Below are 21060 nucleotides of genomic sequence, written 5' to 3'. Positions count from 1 at the left end.
AAGAATTACCTTACAAAAAAAAATCCTTCATTATGCAGGTAAGTGAGCCATGAGGATTACAAAGGCATTTAATGATATTGACCTAGTTTGGATTTCACCTAGAAAACACGAGGTGTATGAAATGCATGCACCACTGAGAAGTTCCAATGACCTTAACGAAGGTAAAACAGTTCAGTGCAAACAAATTTTATAATGAAAAGTATTAGCAGGTTTCTGGCTAGTTGATTTTAATTGTTTTCTATGCTTTTGCAGTTTGTTTTTAATGGTTAAATTTCTACAACTTTAAATAATAAAAACTGGGCAGCACTGCCAATGTAGTAATGTTAAAGATGTTTAACATTTTCAATGCAAAAAAAAAAAGTGATATATTTATGTATTTTCCAAGATATCAAAACAATTTTATTGCTGGCCATCAGTATCTTTCCTTGTTTTATGGATGATCTGAAAATTATTTAATAACTCTAAAACAATCATTCAATTTCTATGATACTAAAAGTTTCCTTTCATCATTTCTTGGTAAATTCAAACACACATTAATTTTACTACATTAATCCTCAGCACTACATTCTAGGTTTGACCACAGGAAAGAAAAAAAGACTCTTAACCAGGATGATAATTATATATTTAATACATCTTGCTTTTAACAGCAATTTTCAAAGTAAACACATAATATGGGCCTTATAACTTATTAAAGATTTCTAGTGCTTACAAAGTTGATTCTAAAAATATACTTTATTTGCTCTAAATGAATAACATTATCTGGAAGATAGAACAATAAATTATAGTAGTACATTTACTACCACTATAGTTAAGATTGTATACATATATTCAATATGAAATCCTCTTAGGATTTTTCACACTTGCAGCCTTAAAATATAGAAGCAGATTAAATTTTGGCATACAAGATCTCAGTCTGACAGCAATGGCTTTAAAACCAAAAATATCTAATTGACATTTTAAGAGAGCATGGACACATGCGCATACATATATACATATTCATGCTCTCTCACTCAATCCAACACACACACACACACACACACATACACACTACACACACATACATAGACACTCCAGAGTACGCAGAGTACACAGATGATTTCACCCTTGTGTATCAGACAATTGCCATCAATTTCAAAAATAAAATTGAAGAAAAAAGTTTTAAAAAGTATATGTTTAAAACATATTTAAATGGCTCTAGTTGTTGGAAAGATATGCATAAACGTTTTATCAACATTTTTAATATCCATAATGTGCCATTTTGACCTATTCTTAAACAGGTTGGAACTATTCACTATTAAGAAATTATGTGCCCACCCATTCCCCAAATGGCATTCTAGTCAGTTGTCATATGACTCAGTTCAGTGAAAGTGGTTCTTTATTGAATCCAAGAACAGGACCCAACAGAAATAGAAACTTCATTTTGATTTCTCTGGGTTTCTTGTGTGTTTCATTAAAAAGCAGTGGGCTACTGTACTGCAATGACAGTTAATATCACAACACTCTGTGGCACTGCAGATGATTATTTTATATTTCTAAAACATATAATTATCCTACTTAAATTCCCCAATGGTCCTTACTTTTAATTATATATACTCTTCCAGACTTAGCCTCAAAAAAAATTTAATATTGATAAAAAAGTGCTCATCACTTTTACTTGAAGTAAAATCTGTCAAAGAGAAGATTATTCTTTGGACTCTCTACACTGATGAACAGGTTTGAAAACATTCTAAGGAAGTTCATTTTCATCATATATTAAAACATCCAAAACTCTGAGACAATATTAAAATAGAAACTAAGCACACATTAGGGCACCCATAATTCATACTGCTGTGATTAGAAAAATAAAAGGCACAACAGTAAGGAAAAGACAATATATCAGCTTTCTATTTTCTATTTTTTTGGTTTTCCTCTTACTTCACTAAGTTTATAAATTGTTCAAAGCATTCTTATATTCCGCATGACAATAAAAGAATATTTTGGCACATCAACATTGTGATATAATATATGGCATGTTTAAAAAAATCAATTAAAAAATTTTATCTATTAATCAATGTTTTTTAATGTAGTGCATATATATTTTACAGTTATTTAAGTCAAATACATAAAGATTTGCTACTGATTTACAGACAAAGCAATCACAGATTGCAATAGTGTGTGTGTGTATGTGTGTGTGTGTGTGTGTGTGTGTGTGTACCCATCAAGGGAAAAATGCATTCTGGCAATTTTACAGTCCATAGTTTGTTGGTATAGCTATCATTTACAGTCCATAGTTTGTTGGTATAGCTATCATTTGCATACCCTTTTCATCTTGCTTTCTGTATTTTTGCCTTCTTCATTCCTGATGAGATTTTTCTGCGATAACTTTACATTCATACTGTAAAAATGAAAAGGTCAAAAGGTTAACAGATTTTGAATAGCAGACTTATTTTGAATAAAGGTCTATGTAAAGTAAAAAACTCTAAAAATTAAAACTTTATTAACATATGCGTCCACTTTCTGTTTCAAAGAATTTGAGCATTATACAACTATTGGCATTAAATGACAACTGTGATTATTGAAGAAAAGAAAATTCCAGAAGTGAAAGGGGCATAACCAAAAACAAGAAAAAAGATCTGGTTTCTTTATTACAAACAAATTATAACAATATGATTTGGTCAATCCTAGAACATGAGAGGCAGCAAAGCACTGAGTACTCAGTAAGGCTAGTCAGCTAAGGGAATGTCATAAATTTAAGGACTGATACAAGGATTTCAGATATTTTTTCAAATCACTTTGTACTTAAAGAAGAAAAACCTATAACATTACCAAAAGCCTCTGATCAAAATAAAATTTTAAAAGTAAGATTATAAAATATATATCTATTCAAAATAAAGGGCTTCGGGTAATTAGGTGGCTACATTTTCAAAAAGACACCAGCATAAACCACCCAATCCTCCTAACTATTGAAAACGGCAAAAGTGATAATACTTATTCATGAAACTGCTTTGGCTTCCGAATGTTAACTCCTAACCCATGTTCTCTGTGATAACTGAGATTATTCTTCTTAACTAAAGTGATCGAACATCTTAATTTGCCAGAGATAGCCTTAATTTATACTGATTTTAGCAAAAGAGTTATTAGTAGTGACTCTTTTCACTTTTAAAATTGTCCCTTTTTGACAGAGTGGAAACCATACTTAAAAAGAAAAAAAAGGAAAATTAATCATATCGCTTTATGCAAACATATTTAGTGTTTCTATCCAGTGGCTTCTCCAACTTTTAATACACTTGGCAATTAAATTCTTTCAAAGGGTTTATTTCAGTAAAAATGCAAAAGAGAAATTAAAGAATGTGCGTTCACAAATTTCTTTTCTTTAAAAGAAGGGCTACAGAGTAGAGAGAATTTGTCTTGCATCTCAATAATAGAAAAGGGATTAAACAAGCATTAGCTTACCATTGCCAGTTGTCGACCAATGTTTCCCATTGTTATGCCTCCAGCAAAAAATATGCATGGTAACCAAGAACGCACATAGAGAAAATCTGGAGATGTATATCTAGAACAACAGAAATATTTTTAACTCATTTATTAAAATAATACTGATGTTACTCTTGGAAGAAACTGGCTAACCCAATTTTAAAATATCAATTCTGAATTCAATTATTTAATTATTTAACAAACAAGCACCAAAAAGAAATACTCACTGGTAAACACCATTATAGACTAGCAGTTGAGTGATCAATGTTGCCAAGAAAGCAATTCCTACTCCAAGGCCAAAACCACTTCTAGATCTATCAAAAGTCCACCACAGTCCAATGGATAATGCAGCCAGTGTGAGAGACAACTGTATGTTGTTGTCAAAATCCACTTTCTGAGATCAGTGTTAAAGAGTAATCTTAAAACTTGCAATCGAATAATATCACCTGTTCATTTTTCTAAAATAAAAGATGTTATTGTTGAGAAGGGAACTGATTGCTTATTCTATAGAGCACTTGGTCTTTTAATATAGTGTATGAGATGAGATGGGATTAAAACTGTCTCTGGTATTTACTAAAGATTCACAGCAGGCATGATAATTCATTAGCAGAGTCCACCAACTTGTACTCTCTTTTTAAAAAAGCACTCTGTACACATTTGCAATTATAAGATCAGACACGTTATTTAAGAAATGCCCTCATTGCTAAAAAAATAACTGTAAGCCTCAAACACAAATATTGCTAAAGGAATACACTTTTGCTAAAAAGGAAACCAATATTACTTCTCACACAGGTTTAGAATTACTTGAGAATCATACAGGAACTTGAAAATAGAAGAGTTGACAGCTATTTAACAGGGCACCACATTCTTTATATGATTTACTGACAGACACATTTTATAATAATGCAGTTCTGAAACAAGAGTACCAAGGACACAGTATCCCTTTCTATTATGTCAACTGTTCCAGTTTTAATTTGTTGAGGATAAAGCCTTGAAGTGAACATTATCTTGCAACCTGCCAAGCTTTTTTTGGTGCCTGAGACTTTCTGGTACAGGACAGTTTGCTCAAATGATATTTTATTTCCGTCACCTACTTAAGCATCTATTCACAAAAGCACAGCCTTTTTCTACTCCAAAATCTCTGGGCAAAACGAAGCTTTACAAATTCAATTTTCTCATTTCTTTGCTAGAGGATTACACTAAAGGAATTAATTTCAAGTATCATTAAAAGGGCATTATCTATTTCCCAAAGGCCGTATCTTGGCTCGATATCCAGCTCCCCAGGGGGGACTACATATCTCACCAAACTAACTGGCCACACTGCAACTAAAGAGAGGAGAGCAGAAGATCAAAAATGCACATATAACCACTTCCTACTTCTTTTAACACCCCAATATTTACCAGCATCCTCCTTCCCCTACCAAACCACCTGGTATCCTGAGTACCCAGCATCTGAGGTTATTGTGGGCCACTCCCTCAAGATCATTGCTTCTTTAAGCTTGATTTATCAAGAAACTATAGTTTATGGGGATGCTTGCTATAAAACCTTCTCTTTTTCTTTAACTGGTATTATACCTAAAATTGCAAAGAAAGGTCATGAGTTCTGATGTCTCTATGCAATAAACATTCTTGTAAAGAGTGGAATTTGATGTAATCTGGGCTCTATACTTCCTAACTACATTAACTTCATGAAGAGTTTTTTGTTTTTTTTTTTTAAAGATTTATTTATTTATGCATACGAGAGCTGGGGCACAGGCCAGAGATGCGGGGGCGGGGGGTGAGAGGCTCCACCAGAGACAGAGTGGAGAGCAGAACAAACAGACTGACTGAAATACACTGCTGAGGGGAGCAGCAGGTGAGACAGGAGAGATCTACTGTGCCATGTGGATTGCTCCCTGGCAGGCTGGGGATCGAATTTGTGCTAGAGGCTGTGGATTGCTTCACAGTGCAGTGCTTAACCCCTTGCGCCACCAGGGAGGCCCAACTTCATGAAGAGTTTGAAGGAAAATTAAGAGTCTTCTAGGGTAAACGGGTAAAACACATCAATCTTTAAAAAAGTACCATATAATCATATAAAAAGTCTGCTCACCTAATATTAAGCCTGTGTTATACATTTTGTAAACGTTTTGGATTTTGATTAAAGGATCAACAGAACAGTTTGAGATTGCTGTATTTAAGAATTCCATTCAGAGAATATGAAAAGAATGGCCAAAACAAAGAATTTAATTTTTTTTTTCAGTTCTAAAAAAGGCTATTTAAATTTCTTTACTTAAAAATTGTGGAAATGTCTGGGATAGCTGGGTTGCGAAGCTGCCCGCAGCCTCTGCAGCGCCGGTTCGATCCTCGGCTGCTCCCGGGCCACCGGAGGAGGGTCCCACATGGCGCGCAGACCTCTCCTCCAGCCTGCTGCTCCCCTCAGCAGTGTACTTTGGTCCTTCTGCCTGCTCTGGTCCCCACTCTGGTGAATTCTCTCACCCTCCCGCGCTTCTGACTGTACCCAGTGCTTGTATAAATAAATAAAAATAAATCTTAAAAAAAAAATTAAAAAAAAAAAAATCCACAAGATACAGAGGAATTTACATACCGTGTGATCCCGGGAAGGAGAATGCGCTATTCCCAGACTTGAGTCAGGATCACCAGTCTGGTCCCAGCTCTATCACAGCCTTGAAGAATGACTTAGCAAAATACTAGCCTCTCAAGTTGTCATTTATTATCTTTATAAGCAAATGAGGAATCATATTTTTTCCTAATTTCTAGTAAGAAACTAGTCTTCTATTATCTTTTAAATTCCTTTTACTCACTAGACTTATTATAAAATCTAAAAGATTTTACCAATATTAACAAACTGGGAAATTCTTTAACATGAACAGAAAGAGAAAACTAAACCACTAATGGCCACGGAGGGACTTTCAGGTTCACAGATCTCCAAGGGCCAGCAAAACTGGGGACAGAAAAGCAGTTTGTTTTCTGAAGATAGGACCTTGCCTCGTTCCCTGGTTCCTGTTCCCCAGCTTGTCCAGAGCACTCATTATTTTTAAAGACACAGGAATCTACTTGCCACAGGACCCATCCTCTCTCCAGATGACAGCCGAGCCCAGCGCAGTTACAAGAGGAAAGCTTGGGTAGCCTAAGTCCTGCTCCTTGCTGTTCACTCTACCAAAGGTTCCCACCACTTTCACTCTCTAAACCCTATTTTCTAGAAAAGGCTTTCCCAGATCCTCTATAAAGGAAAGTGGGATTAAGGAGAAGAGGAGAGGAAATAGGGAGGATGTTAAGATAAAAACTTAGTGAGGGCAAAAAATTTTCTTCTGTCTTTAAAAACATGTATTATAGCTTCTTTGAATTAAAAATGAAACAAAGCCAACAAGCACCCCAAGTTACCACACACCCTCAACGGCAAACCTTTAATGAAGAGGGAGAAGAGAAAGAAATCCTTTGAAAAATGCATCTGCTTCAATCTTAGAGTTACCGAAACCACATGAATGTAATTATGTAACCTAAATTAAGAAAAGCTTGTTAATTTTTTTTTTTAATGTGTAAAGTTTCCAAGTCATATCAAAAGGAGGAAATGTAAAGGAAAGCCTACCCCCTGCATTGTAATTGCATAGCTGCTAAGTGATGTTCCAACAATAGGGCTCACATTCTGTTTCTGACTAAGTGGGCATATCAGAAATCAACAACAGTGAAGTTGGAAGGGACTATTTAACCTTTGGTTTGTTGGAAGTTCCTTTGTTAATATGCATTTTATTACAGTGGAAAGGATACAGCACTGGCGTGATTTATACCAACGAAGACGGCTACGCACCGCATTACACTGGACCACTCTCTTTTAAATTTATGTGGCTCTCCTAGATGCCTGTCAATGCAGGGGTATAATAACCCAATCACAGCTGTGGAAAAAAAGAGAAAAAAAATTAAGTTGTCTCCGATGCTCTACCAGAAAAACTTAAGCTAAAAAGAGTCACAACCACCACCATAAGCATTTGAGACAGTCTTGAAAAAAGCTCTTCGATTTACTTAACATCAACTGCTTATATTTCTAAACTTATCTTCTAAAAGGGGGGAAAAAAATGAAACAAGGATAATATGACTGAAGAAGGCATTGTAAATGGTTGTATCAGTATTCTAAATCATAAAAACACTATTTAAGTGTATGATTCACAATTTAACTGATTGGACTATATGAATCATGCTACTTCTCTACTACCAGTATCTCTTAGACTTGAAAAGCATCAAACCAGTGAACAGTTAAGCAATATTCTCCCACAGCTATATAACCATGAAACATGCTATTAAATTCCACAAGTCTACAGAGAAGCTAGAAGTGTAAACACGTACAACAGGCTCACCCTACACCATAATGCTGGATGTGATGGCTATCCTGTCACAAAGATCATCCTTGCCCCTGTAACTTCTTGTCCCAGGCTCCTGTGTCTAGTGCCGTGTCCTGACACTCTTTTGCACCCTGGCCTTCTAATGAGATTTTAGGTCAGATTGCCAAAGCAGGGAAACTCACAACAGAAATCTACATGTAGATTCACACTGCACATAGAAAATTTAGAGGAAACATGAACTATTAAGAATTATATACTTTTCATAAAAACTTACATTCATTATTAAAATAAGAAAGCATTTTAATACATTTCTTAGTTTTAGAAAGAACTACACTTTTTAGAAAGAACTACATTTTGAATGCTGTTTAATTATCACTTGATCTTAGCCAAAAGGCCGAGAAGCGATTGCTGTTTAATTATCAATAAGTGGATGCAACATATCTATAATTGAGATTCAAAGTATTCCCACACAATTTTTAACTTAAATACCTGTCAAACATCAATGTTTTATTCACTTGGAGAGGATTTTAAATGCTGTTATAAAAAAATAAATAGACTATTTAATGAACCAAAACATTCTTCCACAAGTTATGCCCCTCCTTGGGCTAGCACTGGCTAGCAATCTCTCACAAAAATGCATTCAATCTCCAAGAAAAAATGAAAATCAATTAACATCAAAAATCACACTTTAGCAGACCAATGGGGCAGCATTAAAAAATGGCTGTGTGAGCACCCTTGCATCTGGGGGTGAGATGCTGCAGTATTATAGCCCTTTTCCAATCTACAAAACTAAAAGCATTCTCTTGAGTCAGGCTTCTGCTAAGTGTAGATGGTTCACAAATGTCAGCAATGCAGAGCTCCAACAGCTATCAGTAACTTTAAAAGTTTCACACTGTATTCCTATTTAAAAGTCTACTCTAAAATCCTGTGAGATTAACTGACACCTTTCCAAATCTCTACAAAATTAAAATGGTAATAAACATGCCAAATAGATGAGCTATATCTAAGTGAATACGATCTCTTTTTTTTCTGCTTAAAGGGTCATGAAGCTAACAACTCATGTGTCATTCCTTGATCTCACTTCACTCTCTATTTCTTCTCTCCCATTTCTTGCTGTAAAATCAAGTAAGAATACACATTCCAAGTCAATTTTCCTCAGCTGAAGCCGTAAGTAAAGAATTATCACATAGAGAATACTGACATATGTGTGCAAAGATATAAGTAAGTAAAATTGACTATATTTTTATGCATGTGATGTCAGACTTGCAAGTGAGAGACAACTGAGGAGAGAAAGCAAAAATACAAGAAAGGAATTTAAACTGCCATGCTGCCAACCCTGGGATTTGCCAATAAAAATCAAATCCACTGAGTATGCATGGTTCTCAGTTGCTCACTGAGAGGGAGAATTCGAAGAAGCTTGTCACTTCCCATTAAATGTCTTCTTTCTTTGCTTTAAATAAAAGCATGGCAGAGTCTGATAGCAAAATCTACAGCACAGTAAGGCTCTGCTCTTTGAGAACTCAGTAGAAGGTATGTCTTGGCTTCTTTTCCTCTTCTGCTTTAACAAGAGAGACTGCTAAAACCATGCCTGTGTAAAATCACAGGCAAACACAGTCCTGCTCAATGAGACCAGCTCTCTGATGCAAAATCATACTCCTTGGGATATATTTAAGTTATTTCCCAGTGGCTAGTTACAGTCTACTAAGGCCAAAAACAGAAGAAGTCTGTAAAACATCAATATTAAGTCATCACTTTTTATGGAAGTACATTTAAAGTAGTGATGCACTAAAAGGAACAGTTAAATTTTGCAAGGAATGGGGCTGAAAAAACAAAACCACTGAAGGAGATATACTCCCATAGACAATTACTACACAGGCAGTGTTTTCATTCAACAAATAGGTAAGCCTCCAAAATGTGTCCAGTTCTTGGTAGTTGCTGGGGATATGAAACGGAAAAGAGGAAGATATGATGCAAGCTTCAATGTGACCACAGAAACAAAAAAACGCAGTAATGCTAGAGGTAGCAAGGATTGTCAACCGACCCGGGCAAGGGGAGGGGGCTCAGTCGTCTCATAGCATGTGAGGAAGGAGGCAGGGTACTGGGAGAGCTTCACAGGTGATTCTTGAGGTGGAGTGTTCCAGCAGACGAACAGAGTACAAAAGCTTTCTAATCACAGGAAAGCAATTAAAGAAAAGCACTGACAATGGAGAAGACTCAGTATCACCTGAAAAGTATATCCTTAAGGCAGAGCTGGAACTTCAGGGTCCAGAAAGACTCTGAGGACAATAAAAGTAGGGAAGAGCCATACCAGAGAGACAGTACCCTGTAGACACTAGGGAACCAGGCAAATAACACCATCAGCCATCACATTCGTACCCAAGGAGGAAGGATATGCTCAAATTTACAGAAATGTAAATGCAAATCCTTAAATGAAATAGTATGAGGTTCTGTTTGTATGACAAACCTAGTATCTGGGAAAAGGGAAGAAAGCAGAGACAAAGTGACCAAAATGTGGTATGAACACTGGAATTTTTAATCCTAAATATGAGTTTGGAGAAAAATGCCCACATCCCAGGGACAGATGCAGCGCCTGCTCCTCTTCATAATGTAAGTACAATGAAGCCTCAGTCAAGTTCTCCTGCCCCTGCCCAGGATGGAACATAAGAGTGTATTTCAACTAAGCCCAGCACTTAGGAAGCTTTGAAAGAGGCACCCTGAGAAGAGGTAAGCAGCTACCTCTTTCCCCTTCCCTAACGTGATATATGATCCAGCTGCACTAGTCACTAGGCTTCGGGAACCCTAGGACTCATTGATCTCCTCTCTTCATGTTTCCTCATGACCCCAAAATAGGCACAATGCCAAACATCTCACTCCCAAAGTTTCTCTACAGACCCCAGAGTTAAGAGACATTCCTTTTATCTATTCTGAACAGACACATTCTTCCAAATCCCAAAAGATTTCGATTAGTAGCTAGACAGCAGCTGTAGCATAGGAGAAAATAAACAAAAAACTAGAAAAAGATGTTGGAAAAACTTAATTTTTCTCTTTTGAATTTAAAGAAAGGAAAATAGATGAAGGCGAGTAGATACAACAGAGAATGATAAAATATAATTTGTGTTTTCTTTTCTTTGTCTCCATTACTTTGCCCATTCTCTGGGAGAATGCTAATCACCCTGGAGAAACTAAAAATCAGTGCCCTAACAACTCTTCTACTGTGAATGTTGTATGGTAAGACCTCGCTAAATAAATGACACTGAAACCAAACACAACAATGCCCTTCCATCCACGCATGGAATTATGTAATTGTCTAGAAGGTTTCACGGGTGCATTCCAAAACGTCCTGTACCTAACTCCTTACCCTCTGACCTCCAGCTCTAGATGTAAGTCAAGAGGATTTACATTTTATGGCAAGGTGTTCATGTATATTAAGCAAGAGACACAAATGGACAAACAAGGAATTCTTTCCCTCAATCAGATTCTCTTCTACCACACATTGTTGACTTCTTTCTATAACTTTATTATATAAAATATTATTACTCTATTGGTCTAAATCATTAGAAAAAGCGAAAAATAGCTATCCATTATGGAAGCTGAGCATCAACAAGTCATTCTGAAATGCTCTACTTTATCCACAACACAATGTCCACCTAAAAAAGAATTAAAGTAACAAATAGGCTAATGATGATAAGCAAAGAGAATCTTTTTCTTTTTCTTTTTTTTTTTTTTAAGATTTTGATTTATTTATGTATACAAGAACTGGGATACAGGCCATAGGTGCAGGGGGTGAGAGGGTTCACTAGAGACAGAGTGGGTTGCAGAACAGGCAGACTGACTGAAATACAGTTCTGAGAGGAGCAGCAGGCGAGACAGTTCTGCTGCGCCATGTGGGTCAGCTCCCTGGCCTGCCTGAGACCGAACTTGTGCTGCAGAGGATGTGGATAGCTTCACAGTGCTGTGCTTAACCCCTTGCGCTATCAGGGAGGCTCTACTTAATTGATTTCTTTATGTATCTTTCTTCAGATACACTTCACAAGACACAAAGTAAAGAAAACATAAACAAAAAATCTAAAACACAAAAATTTAATTTGAATAAAACTATTCTACCTTTCAAGTTTTTAATCTACTTCAAAAACAAGACCAAAACATATATGGCAAACCCTTAAAATTAAACAGTGGTGATGATCATTAAAATAAGACTAATATGAGATGGGTTGAGGTAAGGGCAGAATTAAAAGGCTGAAGATCTCATCTCAAAGAGAATAAAGATTATTTTTAGGATTTACTCTAGAGTAAAGAGTATTTATTCTGTGCTTCCCTTTATATTACATTCTAGAACAGGCAAGAATAATCTAGTGACAGAAAGACCAGTGCAAGGCTGACACTGGGGCTGCAGAATGAATTGCAAGAGAACACAAGAGAATGTGCAGGTGATGGAAATGTTCTCCAGCTGGATGGCAGTGATTACATGACTAAATGCATTTGTCTAAACTCATCAAACTGTTAAGACAGATACATTGTACTGTATTCAAATTATTCCTCCACAAAGCCGATTTTTTAAAATGCATTGCTCAGATAACATTCACCCTCATTTACCCTATTTCCTTTCTCAAGCATTACAGAAACAACCTACACATACCTGCAGCTGTGCCACAGCACGGTGGTACCCACCATGCTGAAGAAAAGATGCTTGCAATCACATCAGGTGGAAAGAGTGTCACATTTCTTTGAATCTGAAGTAAATTTAACACTAATGCAAGAAATACTCCAATAAAAAACAGCACTACTCCTCGAATCATCAAGTTCACACTTCGGCTAGTGATGGATGAGATATAGGGGCCACGCCTTTTGGGCCCAGATGATTCTGTCTCTCCTTCTGCCATGGTTTCATAAGTTCAGTAAACAGGCACCAAAGGAAAAAAAAATAAGGTTTCCCAGCTGAAAAGCCAGTTGTCTGTAGAATCAAAGTAGATTGAGTGGCGTTTCAACAGTACCACACCTCGTCCTGAAATAGGACCTACCAGAAATCCTGCAAGAGATAAGAAAAAAGAAATCAATTGTGTGTCTAATAATTGATTATACAAATTTCTTGATTTTAATACTAATTTAAAAGGACAAATAATGAAATAACCTTATGTACTCATTTAAATTAGTTATTTGCTAAGATGAGGTTTAAAAGCATTTTTATATGCATGATGTAATTAAAAATTTTCTATTTGTATTTACTAGGACAGAGTTAAGTGACCTGAAGATTAATAGTGAAAACAGCTTGTCCCACTTTAACAAAAAGCAGAGTAAGTTATCTTGACATATTTCCAATAGAATCTGGAAGATAAAATTCCAAATTTCTGTTTCTTATATCTAACTCTCCAGATCCATCATAGTTACAACGGACTATTTTATACTTTATAGAAAACTAACAAACTCTACTGAAAATGTATCATTCACAATAAAACGTGACTTGCTCATGAGCACAACCTCCAGAGTGGAACAAAATGACCTGTTGTAACTAATTTGAAAGGAAACTTGCACTCCCAGGTTTGCCACAGCACTACTTACTATAACTAAATTATGGAAACAACCTAAATGCCCCAAAACAAATGAAAGGATCAAAACGATGTGGTATATATACTATAAGGGCTATATACTACTCAGCTATCAAAAAAGATAAACTCATGCCCTTTTTGACAACATGAGTGGATCTCGGAGGGATAATGCTAAGTGAAATTAAGTAAGAAGAAAGATAAATATTGGGTGGTGTCACTAATAAGTGAAATATAAAGTAGCTAAATTAATAAGTCACATAAAGACAAGCTTAAAAACAAACTCTTGACAGCTGACGGCAGAACTGAAACAAGAAGGCGGGGAAGGGTGTTTATGTGGAGGAGGTGTGGGGGTGCTAAGAACAAAGAGGAGAGGAAGCATAATGGTCTGTGGTGGTGGAATATGAGTGAGTGGGTGGTGGGTGCACTCAGGTGGTAACACCTGATGGGGGTGCTCCGATGATATCTCAATAAAAAGATACATTAGAATAAATAAATGTGATGATGAATAAGCAACTGTTCTCAGTTTGTCCTTTTTTATGTACCTGGACACTAACAGGTAAGGACAATTATTATGTCCATTTTACAGGTGAGGCAAAAAAGAAAAGACTAGGTAGTTACTTAACAAGCTTACAAGTAGCTGAGCGCGGATTCACATCCAAGCAGTCTTACTTAAAAGCTTTCCAAAAGCCATTATGTTCAGCCTCCCAAATTGCCACCTACTCTTATTTGTGTTTTCTATGAATAATAACATTTTTTAAATGAGAATATACTAAAGATTATTTTTCAAACTTACTATTATACTACCCAATAGTAATATATGTTGAGTATACGCACAAGTAGGTACATAAATGATCTTTCCTTTGAATTTCAAAGTAGTTTATTTAAAACCTTAGTTTGTCATTTCTAATAGCTACCTCATAATGATATGTATAGTTGCTTTATGGATTATAAACTTTTTATGTGGGTCTTATTCACTACCAAGTCTCCACTGTATCTGTGTACCCACAAAGGTACTAGTACAGGCCACAGTGGGAGCTCTACATAGTCATAGCTGTTTAATTAAATTGAGCTGTCTTTTTGAATAAAACTACACAGTACTAAACAGGTCTTTTGGAAGGCAAACCTAGCACTTCATCACTATATAAAATACATTTCCTCTTAGTTTTTAAGTTTCAACTATCTTACAAATGAATTTTGGAACAAAACCCAGGGGTAAATGGGAGGGGAGGGGACTGACTTTAGAAATAATCAGTGTGAAACTGAGAATATTTATAAGCACTCAGCCTGTAAATTCTATGGGATAAACACTAGACAGCACTGAATTTTTTACTGACCCTCTGCCACACTCAAGGGGGATTTCTGTCTTCAAAACCTACTTGGTCTATAGCATATCAGAGCTCCGTGGCTTAGAAGAATGGGAAAAATATACTCTAAATACCAAATGAAAATTCTCAGAAAACATCTCCTGACCTGACCTGATCTGTTTTAGTACCCTGCGTATTGGTATGCCATGTTTCTGGTCACTTTTAGCAAGGAAAAAAAAAATCATATGGCCAACTTACATACTATATAAAATCATAACTTATAGACAAGATCAAGCTTATATACAAGATCAAGAGCTTCACTTCCCAAATTTCCAGACACTACAACCATCCTCCCCTTCTGCTGTTAAATCATCTACTAGAGGAAAAAGTATGTACTCCAGCAAAGCAAGTAACTCAACTTCCTGTAGTAAATCACAAGTGTTTTTGATTTTTTTCCAAAATGAAATTAAAGCAAAGGATATTTTATGTTGCACAATGGTTTTAAAAAAGCAAAGTAATTTCAGTTTTAAAAAGGTATTTCCGCTATGCTAAGCCTAGTCTTAAAATCACTCACCAGTATTTGTCAAATGACACTCGCATTTTGGTTAACAATATCTTGCATGGAATGGCCTTTAGCATTGCCCTAGCATCCCTTGGTTGAAGTCCACTAAATGTCAGTGCACACCATCCTCCCCCATTTGAGACAACCAAAAATGTTTCTATGTGTTTCCAAATATCCCCTGAAGAACCAAAGCTCTCCCTGGGAATCACTGATTGCTAGAGACTCTGTCCTCATTCTATTTCAAGGCTGCTAGACACTTTCTACACTGATTATTTATTTGGCCACAGGTATTTATTCAATGTTTCCCGGCAGTGCTTGTTTATAGCTTCTGACTTCACTCTACTCATTTCTTTTAAAATAACACACTTGTTAGAGGTTTGTTTGAATGATTTTTTAAAAAGCTAATTTTTTAAATTTGAAAAATCTAATTTTGTGACCCCATAATAATACGATAGTATCTAATTACAGGAGCAAGAGTATGTGTTAAAATGCATTAGAATCACACTATTCTAAATTTTAAAAATAGAAGGAAACCAGATTATCTATTCCAAGGGGTGTAAGAGCCCGATGCAAAGTGAAAGAAAAAATATCACGTATAGTTACATTTTTTCTGGGACAAAAGTTCCACAATTTATGTCAAAAGAAGAATTAGTGACCTAATGGTTCTCTCATTTTAAGAGCAAAGTAAATGAGACCCAAAGTGGTCAAGTGAAGTGACAAGATCAAAACTTGTATTTCAACCTGAAACTATAAACACATCAAGAAAATGCCTGGAAATGACCAGATTATGAAAGGGGCATGAAAGATCTTGGTAAGATTAAACAAATACTAGGGGAGTGGGTTATTATAAAATGAAAGCTCTTGGATTAAATATCCCTTAACTTGGGGCCTCCCCGGTGGCACAGCGGGTTGAGCACCACACTGTGAAGCTGTCCGCAGCCTCTGCAGAGTGGGTTCGATTCCGGCCAGCAGGGCAGGGCAGACCTCTCCTGCCTCCCCAGCTGCTCCTCTCAGCAGTGTCTCTGGTCCGTCTTCCTGTTCTGCTCCCTGCTCTGTCTCTGGTGAATTCTCTCAACCTCCCATGCCTGTGACCTGTACTCCAGTTCTTGCATAAATAAATAAATCTTTAAAAAAAAAAAAGTTAAAAAAAAAGTATCCCTTAACTTGTTTGCTTTGAAATTTGGTTTTTCAATTATGTATTGATATTATTTTCTTAAAACAGTCTACCTATCTCATTAAATATCACTCCTACATCAATGATAAATTTTATTTTCCAAAATTTTTTTTTAAATCTGTATTTGAAATTACTCAAGAAATAATTTGCTGATGAGGGAAGAAGACTCTGGTATAAAGACACCACTGACAGGACAATAATTCAATGAATCCTCAACAAGAATCCTGACATGTAGGCAGCTGTTTTTAATCTCCATTTTACAACATAAAAAAGATTAAATCGCTTTCTGAAATCATAAAACTATTACCAGTAGCACCAAGACTAGCCCCAAGCACTCTGGCTCCAAGTCCAATGTTTCTATCCATTTCACCACATTGCCTCCAACTACAAACACTGTACAAAAGTAATTAATTTGCTGCACAAGAAACAGCTTTTAAAGCAATGCTGATTGCCCACTCTTAATACCAAAATAATGCTTTTTTGTAACACCTGACAAAGAAAACACTTCTACCTGATACAAAACTTGACCTAGAATTCTATAAGGTATATTACTCCCTAAAAAGAAAACCAGGGCCCCCCTGGTGGCACAGCAGTTGAGCGCTGGGCTGTGAAGCTGCCCCTCTACACCGCCAGTTCAATGCCCGCCGGCCAGCCGGCGAAGATCCCACATGGTGTGTAGACCTCTCCTGCCGCCCGCTGCTCCCCTCGGTAGTGTATTTCGTCAGTCTGTCTGTTCTGTCCCGCTCTGTCTCTGGTGAATCCTCTCACCCTCCCCCGCATCTGGCCTGTTCCCCAGTTCTTATATAAATAAATAAATCTAAAAAAAAGAAAAACAGTTCAAATAGTTTGGATAGTTCAATAGCCAATCATCAAAACTGGAAAAAAAAAAAGTATTCTAAGTTTATGACTGCCTGTTACCGGAATAATATTATTACTTTTGCATAAATAAAAGAAGGTTATAAGTGATTCTGGCCTTTGTGGATAAAAAATTAAAGTTTATGATTACAACTGAAACCACTTCCAGCAACAGGTTTAAAAACAAACATACTCCCCGGTAGCACAGTGGTTGAGCGCTGGGTTGCGAAGCTGCCCGCGGCCTCTGCGGCGCTGTTTCGATCCCCGGCTGCTCCCCAGCCACTGGAGGAGGGCCCCACATGGCGCGCAGACCCCTCCTGCCGCCCGCTGCTCCCCTCAGCAGTGTCCTTCGGTCTTTCTGCCTGCTCTGCTCCCCGCTCTGGTGAATTCTCTCACCCTCCCGCGCTTCTGACTGTACCCAGTGCATGTATAAACAAGCAAACAAATAAATAAAACATGCCTCTAAAAAAAAAAAAAAAATTAAAAAAAAAAACAAACATACAAATAAAATCACCTTGTTACCTTAGAAGCCAGCTGTAGTTTAACAATTTTAACAACCCCCAAAATCAAACAAGATCACTTATATCTCAATAAGTAGCAGTTACAGAAGTATGTTTGTTCCCTCAGATTGCCCTGTCTCTTCAAGTGCTTAGGTCAAATAGGTTACTAAATAATAAAATTAAATTATTAAAGCACATCTTTCTCATCATATGCTCTCTTGATTAGAATTCTCAGAATAAGCATTGAGAACACACTTAGATCAATGAAAAAGTTTAACTTTCCTTAAATAAAAACACACAAATGTAAGTCATAGGCTCTGAGCACTAAAAACTTCTAGAAAAAGTGCTTACACCGAAGACTGCAACTCATCTTTCCTCTCAATATTAAAACCCAAATACAGAAATCACTAAGCAAGTACCATTCACATTCCAGTATAATATACTATTTTTAAGTGTCAAATCTCTGTCCTGAAAAAGGTTACTAACATTTGGGAATAATTTTCTGGTAACAACAAATACAAGCTGTCTTTAAACTACTTTATTGTATATTATCCTTTCTCATTCAACCCAACATACATAAAAGCAACAGCTGTCAGTTTAAGAATCAACCTCTGACCCAAAACATACCATTTAACATAATGCCCAAAGTAAGAATGAAAGGAGGAGACTAAGAAGACTATAGGGTTAATTTTTCTGTGGGCCTCTATTAAGGGGGATCCTTTTTTTTTCACTCAGTGGCTCGCTATCAGGATCGAACCCCCAAAGTTTGAAAACATATGTAGCCACTGCTCATCTGCCTTTATTTCTCCAGAACTCAGGACTTGAGCGTGTCTTCCGGCAATCCTCAGCTTCACTGCAATACTGACCCAAGTTAGTTTCAGAGTCCAGCTGTCAAGTCGATCGTTCCCTCTTTAAAGCACGTCCTCGTCAACCCTACAAACAGTGAGCCCTTAGTGCTGTCAATCCAGACTCCAGCCATCTGGAATATCTCGCTAACACCATACTTCTGCAACTTTTTTTCCACAACACTAACTGGTTATTATTTAAGGTTTAGCGCCTTTCTCACACCTTTTCCCTCGCATCATCCACTGTCTCCCTTTCCCAGATGCTGATCCCCACTGCCCAACCCCAAAGTCACACCACCCGCAAACACGGGCAGGATTCTCGTTGCCCCACACCTGCAGCGAAGGTCTCCAATTCCAGCAAAAAACGCCCAAGTCCCACTCCTCAACCGAAACCAATACACAGACCTCTCCGCGGAATCTAAACTGAGCCACGACGCCCCCCTGCAGGGACACCCCCGAGCCGGGCCCGCCCGGGGGCCAGGCCGCCCCGACAGTCCGCCCTGACAGCTCGCCGCCCGCCGCCCGCCGAGCCCCAGGGTCGCCCTGGCCGCGGTCCTCCGGCTTTCTTTCCGTTCGGACGCGCTTCCACCGCTCGGGGAGCCTCGGCCTCCCCGGCCTCGGCCGCACCCCGCGGGCCCCCCCGACCTCGCAGCCCCTCCTCCAGGTGAGCGGAGCCCCCCGCCCTCCAGGCCCCATCTGTGGTCCAGGATCCCGCACCTGCCCTCAGAGCTCCGAGGCTACAAACCCGGCATGAGTTCCCTTCCTGAAGGCCACCCCTTCCTCGGGCCGCTTCCCTCTGCACCAAGTCACCCAAACTGCGCCGGAAGACCCCAACTCACCCCCGCCTCCGCCATCTTCCGAGACCGGCCCCCGCCCCCCTCCGCCTGCACCTCCTCCCCTTCCACAGCTCCGCCCGGGAGACACTGCGCCTGCGCGGCCGACGCGACCGCGCTCCTGCATCGGGGCACAAGAGCTTCCGGTTCCTACCGCCCGCGGTTACTTGACCGGGGCAAAAGGACTTCCGGTCTCCGCGGAATTCTGGCTGGCTGGAGGCGTGGGCCGTCGGGGGGGAGGTGGCCTGGATGGCTGTTTGCGGAGTGGCCCGGCTGTCGGGGCTCGTGACTAGTGTCCCGACCCCGAGGGCGGTGTCAGAGAATCGCGCAGCGAGGCACGCACGCCCGCCGGGAGGCGCGGCCCGGGGCGCTTCCAGCGCAGCCCGGGGAGGGAGGGGGCGGCGCCGGCCACCGCTGTCCCCTGCTAGGAGGGCGGACCCGCGCGCTTACCTGGCTTTCCTCTCTACCTTTCCCCTACCTGCCCAGTGTTAACTTCTTCGGGAAGAGGAGGGTAATTGATATTTCTCCTCTCCTGCGCAGCATTTTCTGCGGTTTTCATTGATAATCGTTCCCCAAGTTCGACCAGGTAAAGCGGTCGAACAGTATTCGTCGGGAGACCTTTAGAGGATTACAGTACAAATAAAAAACAACAGCAGCAGAACCTACAACCCCTTATTTGTCCTGTCCGAGTCGTAATATAATAGGGCTGTGTTCAAGTTACAGTGGTCCTGAGGAAAGTTTTCCCTGAAATTTGGACCTAGAATAAACTTAAGAGCTTTGCAAGAGTGTCAGTTGGTGAAGTTCCTTTGTTTTTGTTTTTTAACTTTGAACTGATAAACGATACATTGGATTCTGTTTGTGATCTTTTTATCGGTACATTTATATCCGAAAGTTGAGGGAGAAATTGAATTTGCAACAAATTGGGTCTATAGTAGTCATATTGTTAGGGGGGAAAGCTTTCTTATTTTCTCTAATGTTTCCTATGACTATTAAATGTCTCTCCTGTAGGTTTTTACACTATGGTACAATAAAAAAAAAGTCCTGAAGCTTATTGTACTGAATGGATTAACAAAAGAGAAAAGCACACAGAAAGAGACAATAACTTCAAAATGTCCTGACATTAAAGCAACCTGAGTCATTTAAACTCAAGCCTCACCTAGCCCAGCTTTTCAAAAATAAATACCTAGGGAGGTATCTATTTTACTTTCTATATTTGTTGATTGCAAGCAGGGACAAAGGGTAAAAAGCAAGAACCATGTGTCACCAAGAACAATGCAGTCACTTCTACTGCAGTACAGGGCAGAAAACAAAATCTTTAGGAAATACAAAGAGCCACTGTCTTCTGATTAGGTTTGAGTTCAGTTTTCTTGGAAGATGGCGTCTTCCCGTGGTTGTTGAGGATTAATGGGGAGATACGCATTTTGGTGGGAGCTCTGAGTTGTAAAAATAGATTGTAGAGCCTTCAGTGTGGAAGAATGTATAAGACAGTGAGCTCTAAATGTGAAGCTCATGAATTTGAACTAAATTCTTGTTATCAGGAAAACATTCAAAGCTCAAATTAATGATGCCAGGGTATGAATTGATTGAAAACGTGGAGAAATCAGAATGACTTTGGGCTACTTAGAAGTCGGTGTAATATGGTCCATAAAATACTGAT

The 21060-nt window shown here is 38.4% G+C and overlaps 1 protein-coding gene across 2 annotated transcripts; it reads right to left on the bottom strand.

Annotated features, from left to right (window-relative positions):
* Positions 1–364: 364 nt before the first annotated feature.
* Positions 365–19479, bottom strand: INSIG2 (insulin induced gene 2). 2 transcript variants are annotated; one of them, XM_037523249.2, is made up of 6 exons: positions 19410–19479; positions 12424–12813; positions 7219–7343; positions 3681–3847; positions 3433–3532; positions 365–2374 (listed from the first exon to the last, which is right to left on the bottom strand). In XM_037523249.2, the coding sequence occupies exons 2-6, from the start codon at positions 12665–12667 to the stop codon at positions 2333–2335; spliced, it is 678 nt and encodes a 225-aa protein (XP_037379146.1). In that variant the 5' UTR covers positions 12668–12813; positions 19410–19479; the 3' UTR covers positions 365–2332. The 2 variants fall into 2 exon arrangements, with proteins under 2 accessions (XP_037379146.1, XP_037379147.1); XM_037523250.2 differs by lacking the exon at positions 19410–19479 and adding an exon at positions 19288–19325.
* Positions 19480–21060: the final 1581 nt, after the last annotated feature.

The sequence above is a fragment of the Talpa occidentalis genome, unplaced genomic scaffold, assembly GCF_014898055.3.
Source record: "Talpa occidentalis isolate TD23 unplaced genomic scaffold, MPIMG_talOcc4v2.1 talOcc4.3, whole genome shotgun sequence".
Classification (NCBI taxonomy): domain Eukaryota; kingdom Metazoa; phylum Chordata; class Mammalia; order Eulipotyphla; family Talpidae; genus Talpa; species Talpa occidentalis.
The sequence above is the reverse complement of the archived record's forward strand: the minus strand, read 5'-3'. Positions and strand labels throughout refer to the sequence as shown.

Bases quoted from the DNA above. Each gene is read 5' to 3' on its own strand.
- INSIG2 (XM_037523249.2), bottom strand. From the start codon at position 12,667: ATGGCAGAAGGAGAGACAGAATCATCTGGGCCCAAAAGGCGTGGCCCC. The intron at 3,848-7,218 runs GTATCCTTTCCA...CACTGATCTCAG, and splicing joins GTATAAATCACGCCAGTGCT to AAAGTGGATTTTGACAACAA. The intron at 2,375-3,432 runs GTAAGCTAATGC...TCATTTTTACAG, and splicing joins TTGGTCGACAACTGGCAATG to TATGAATGTAAAGTTATCGC.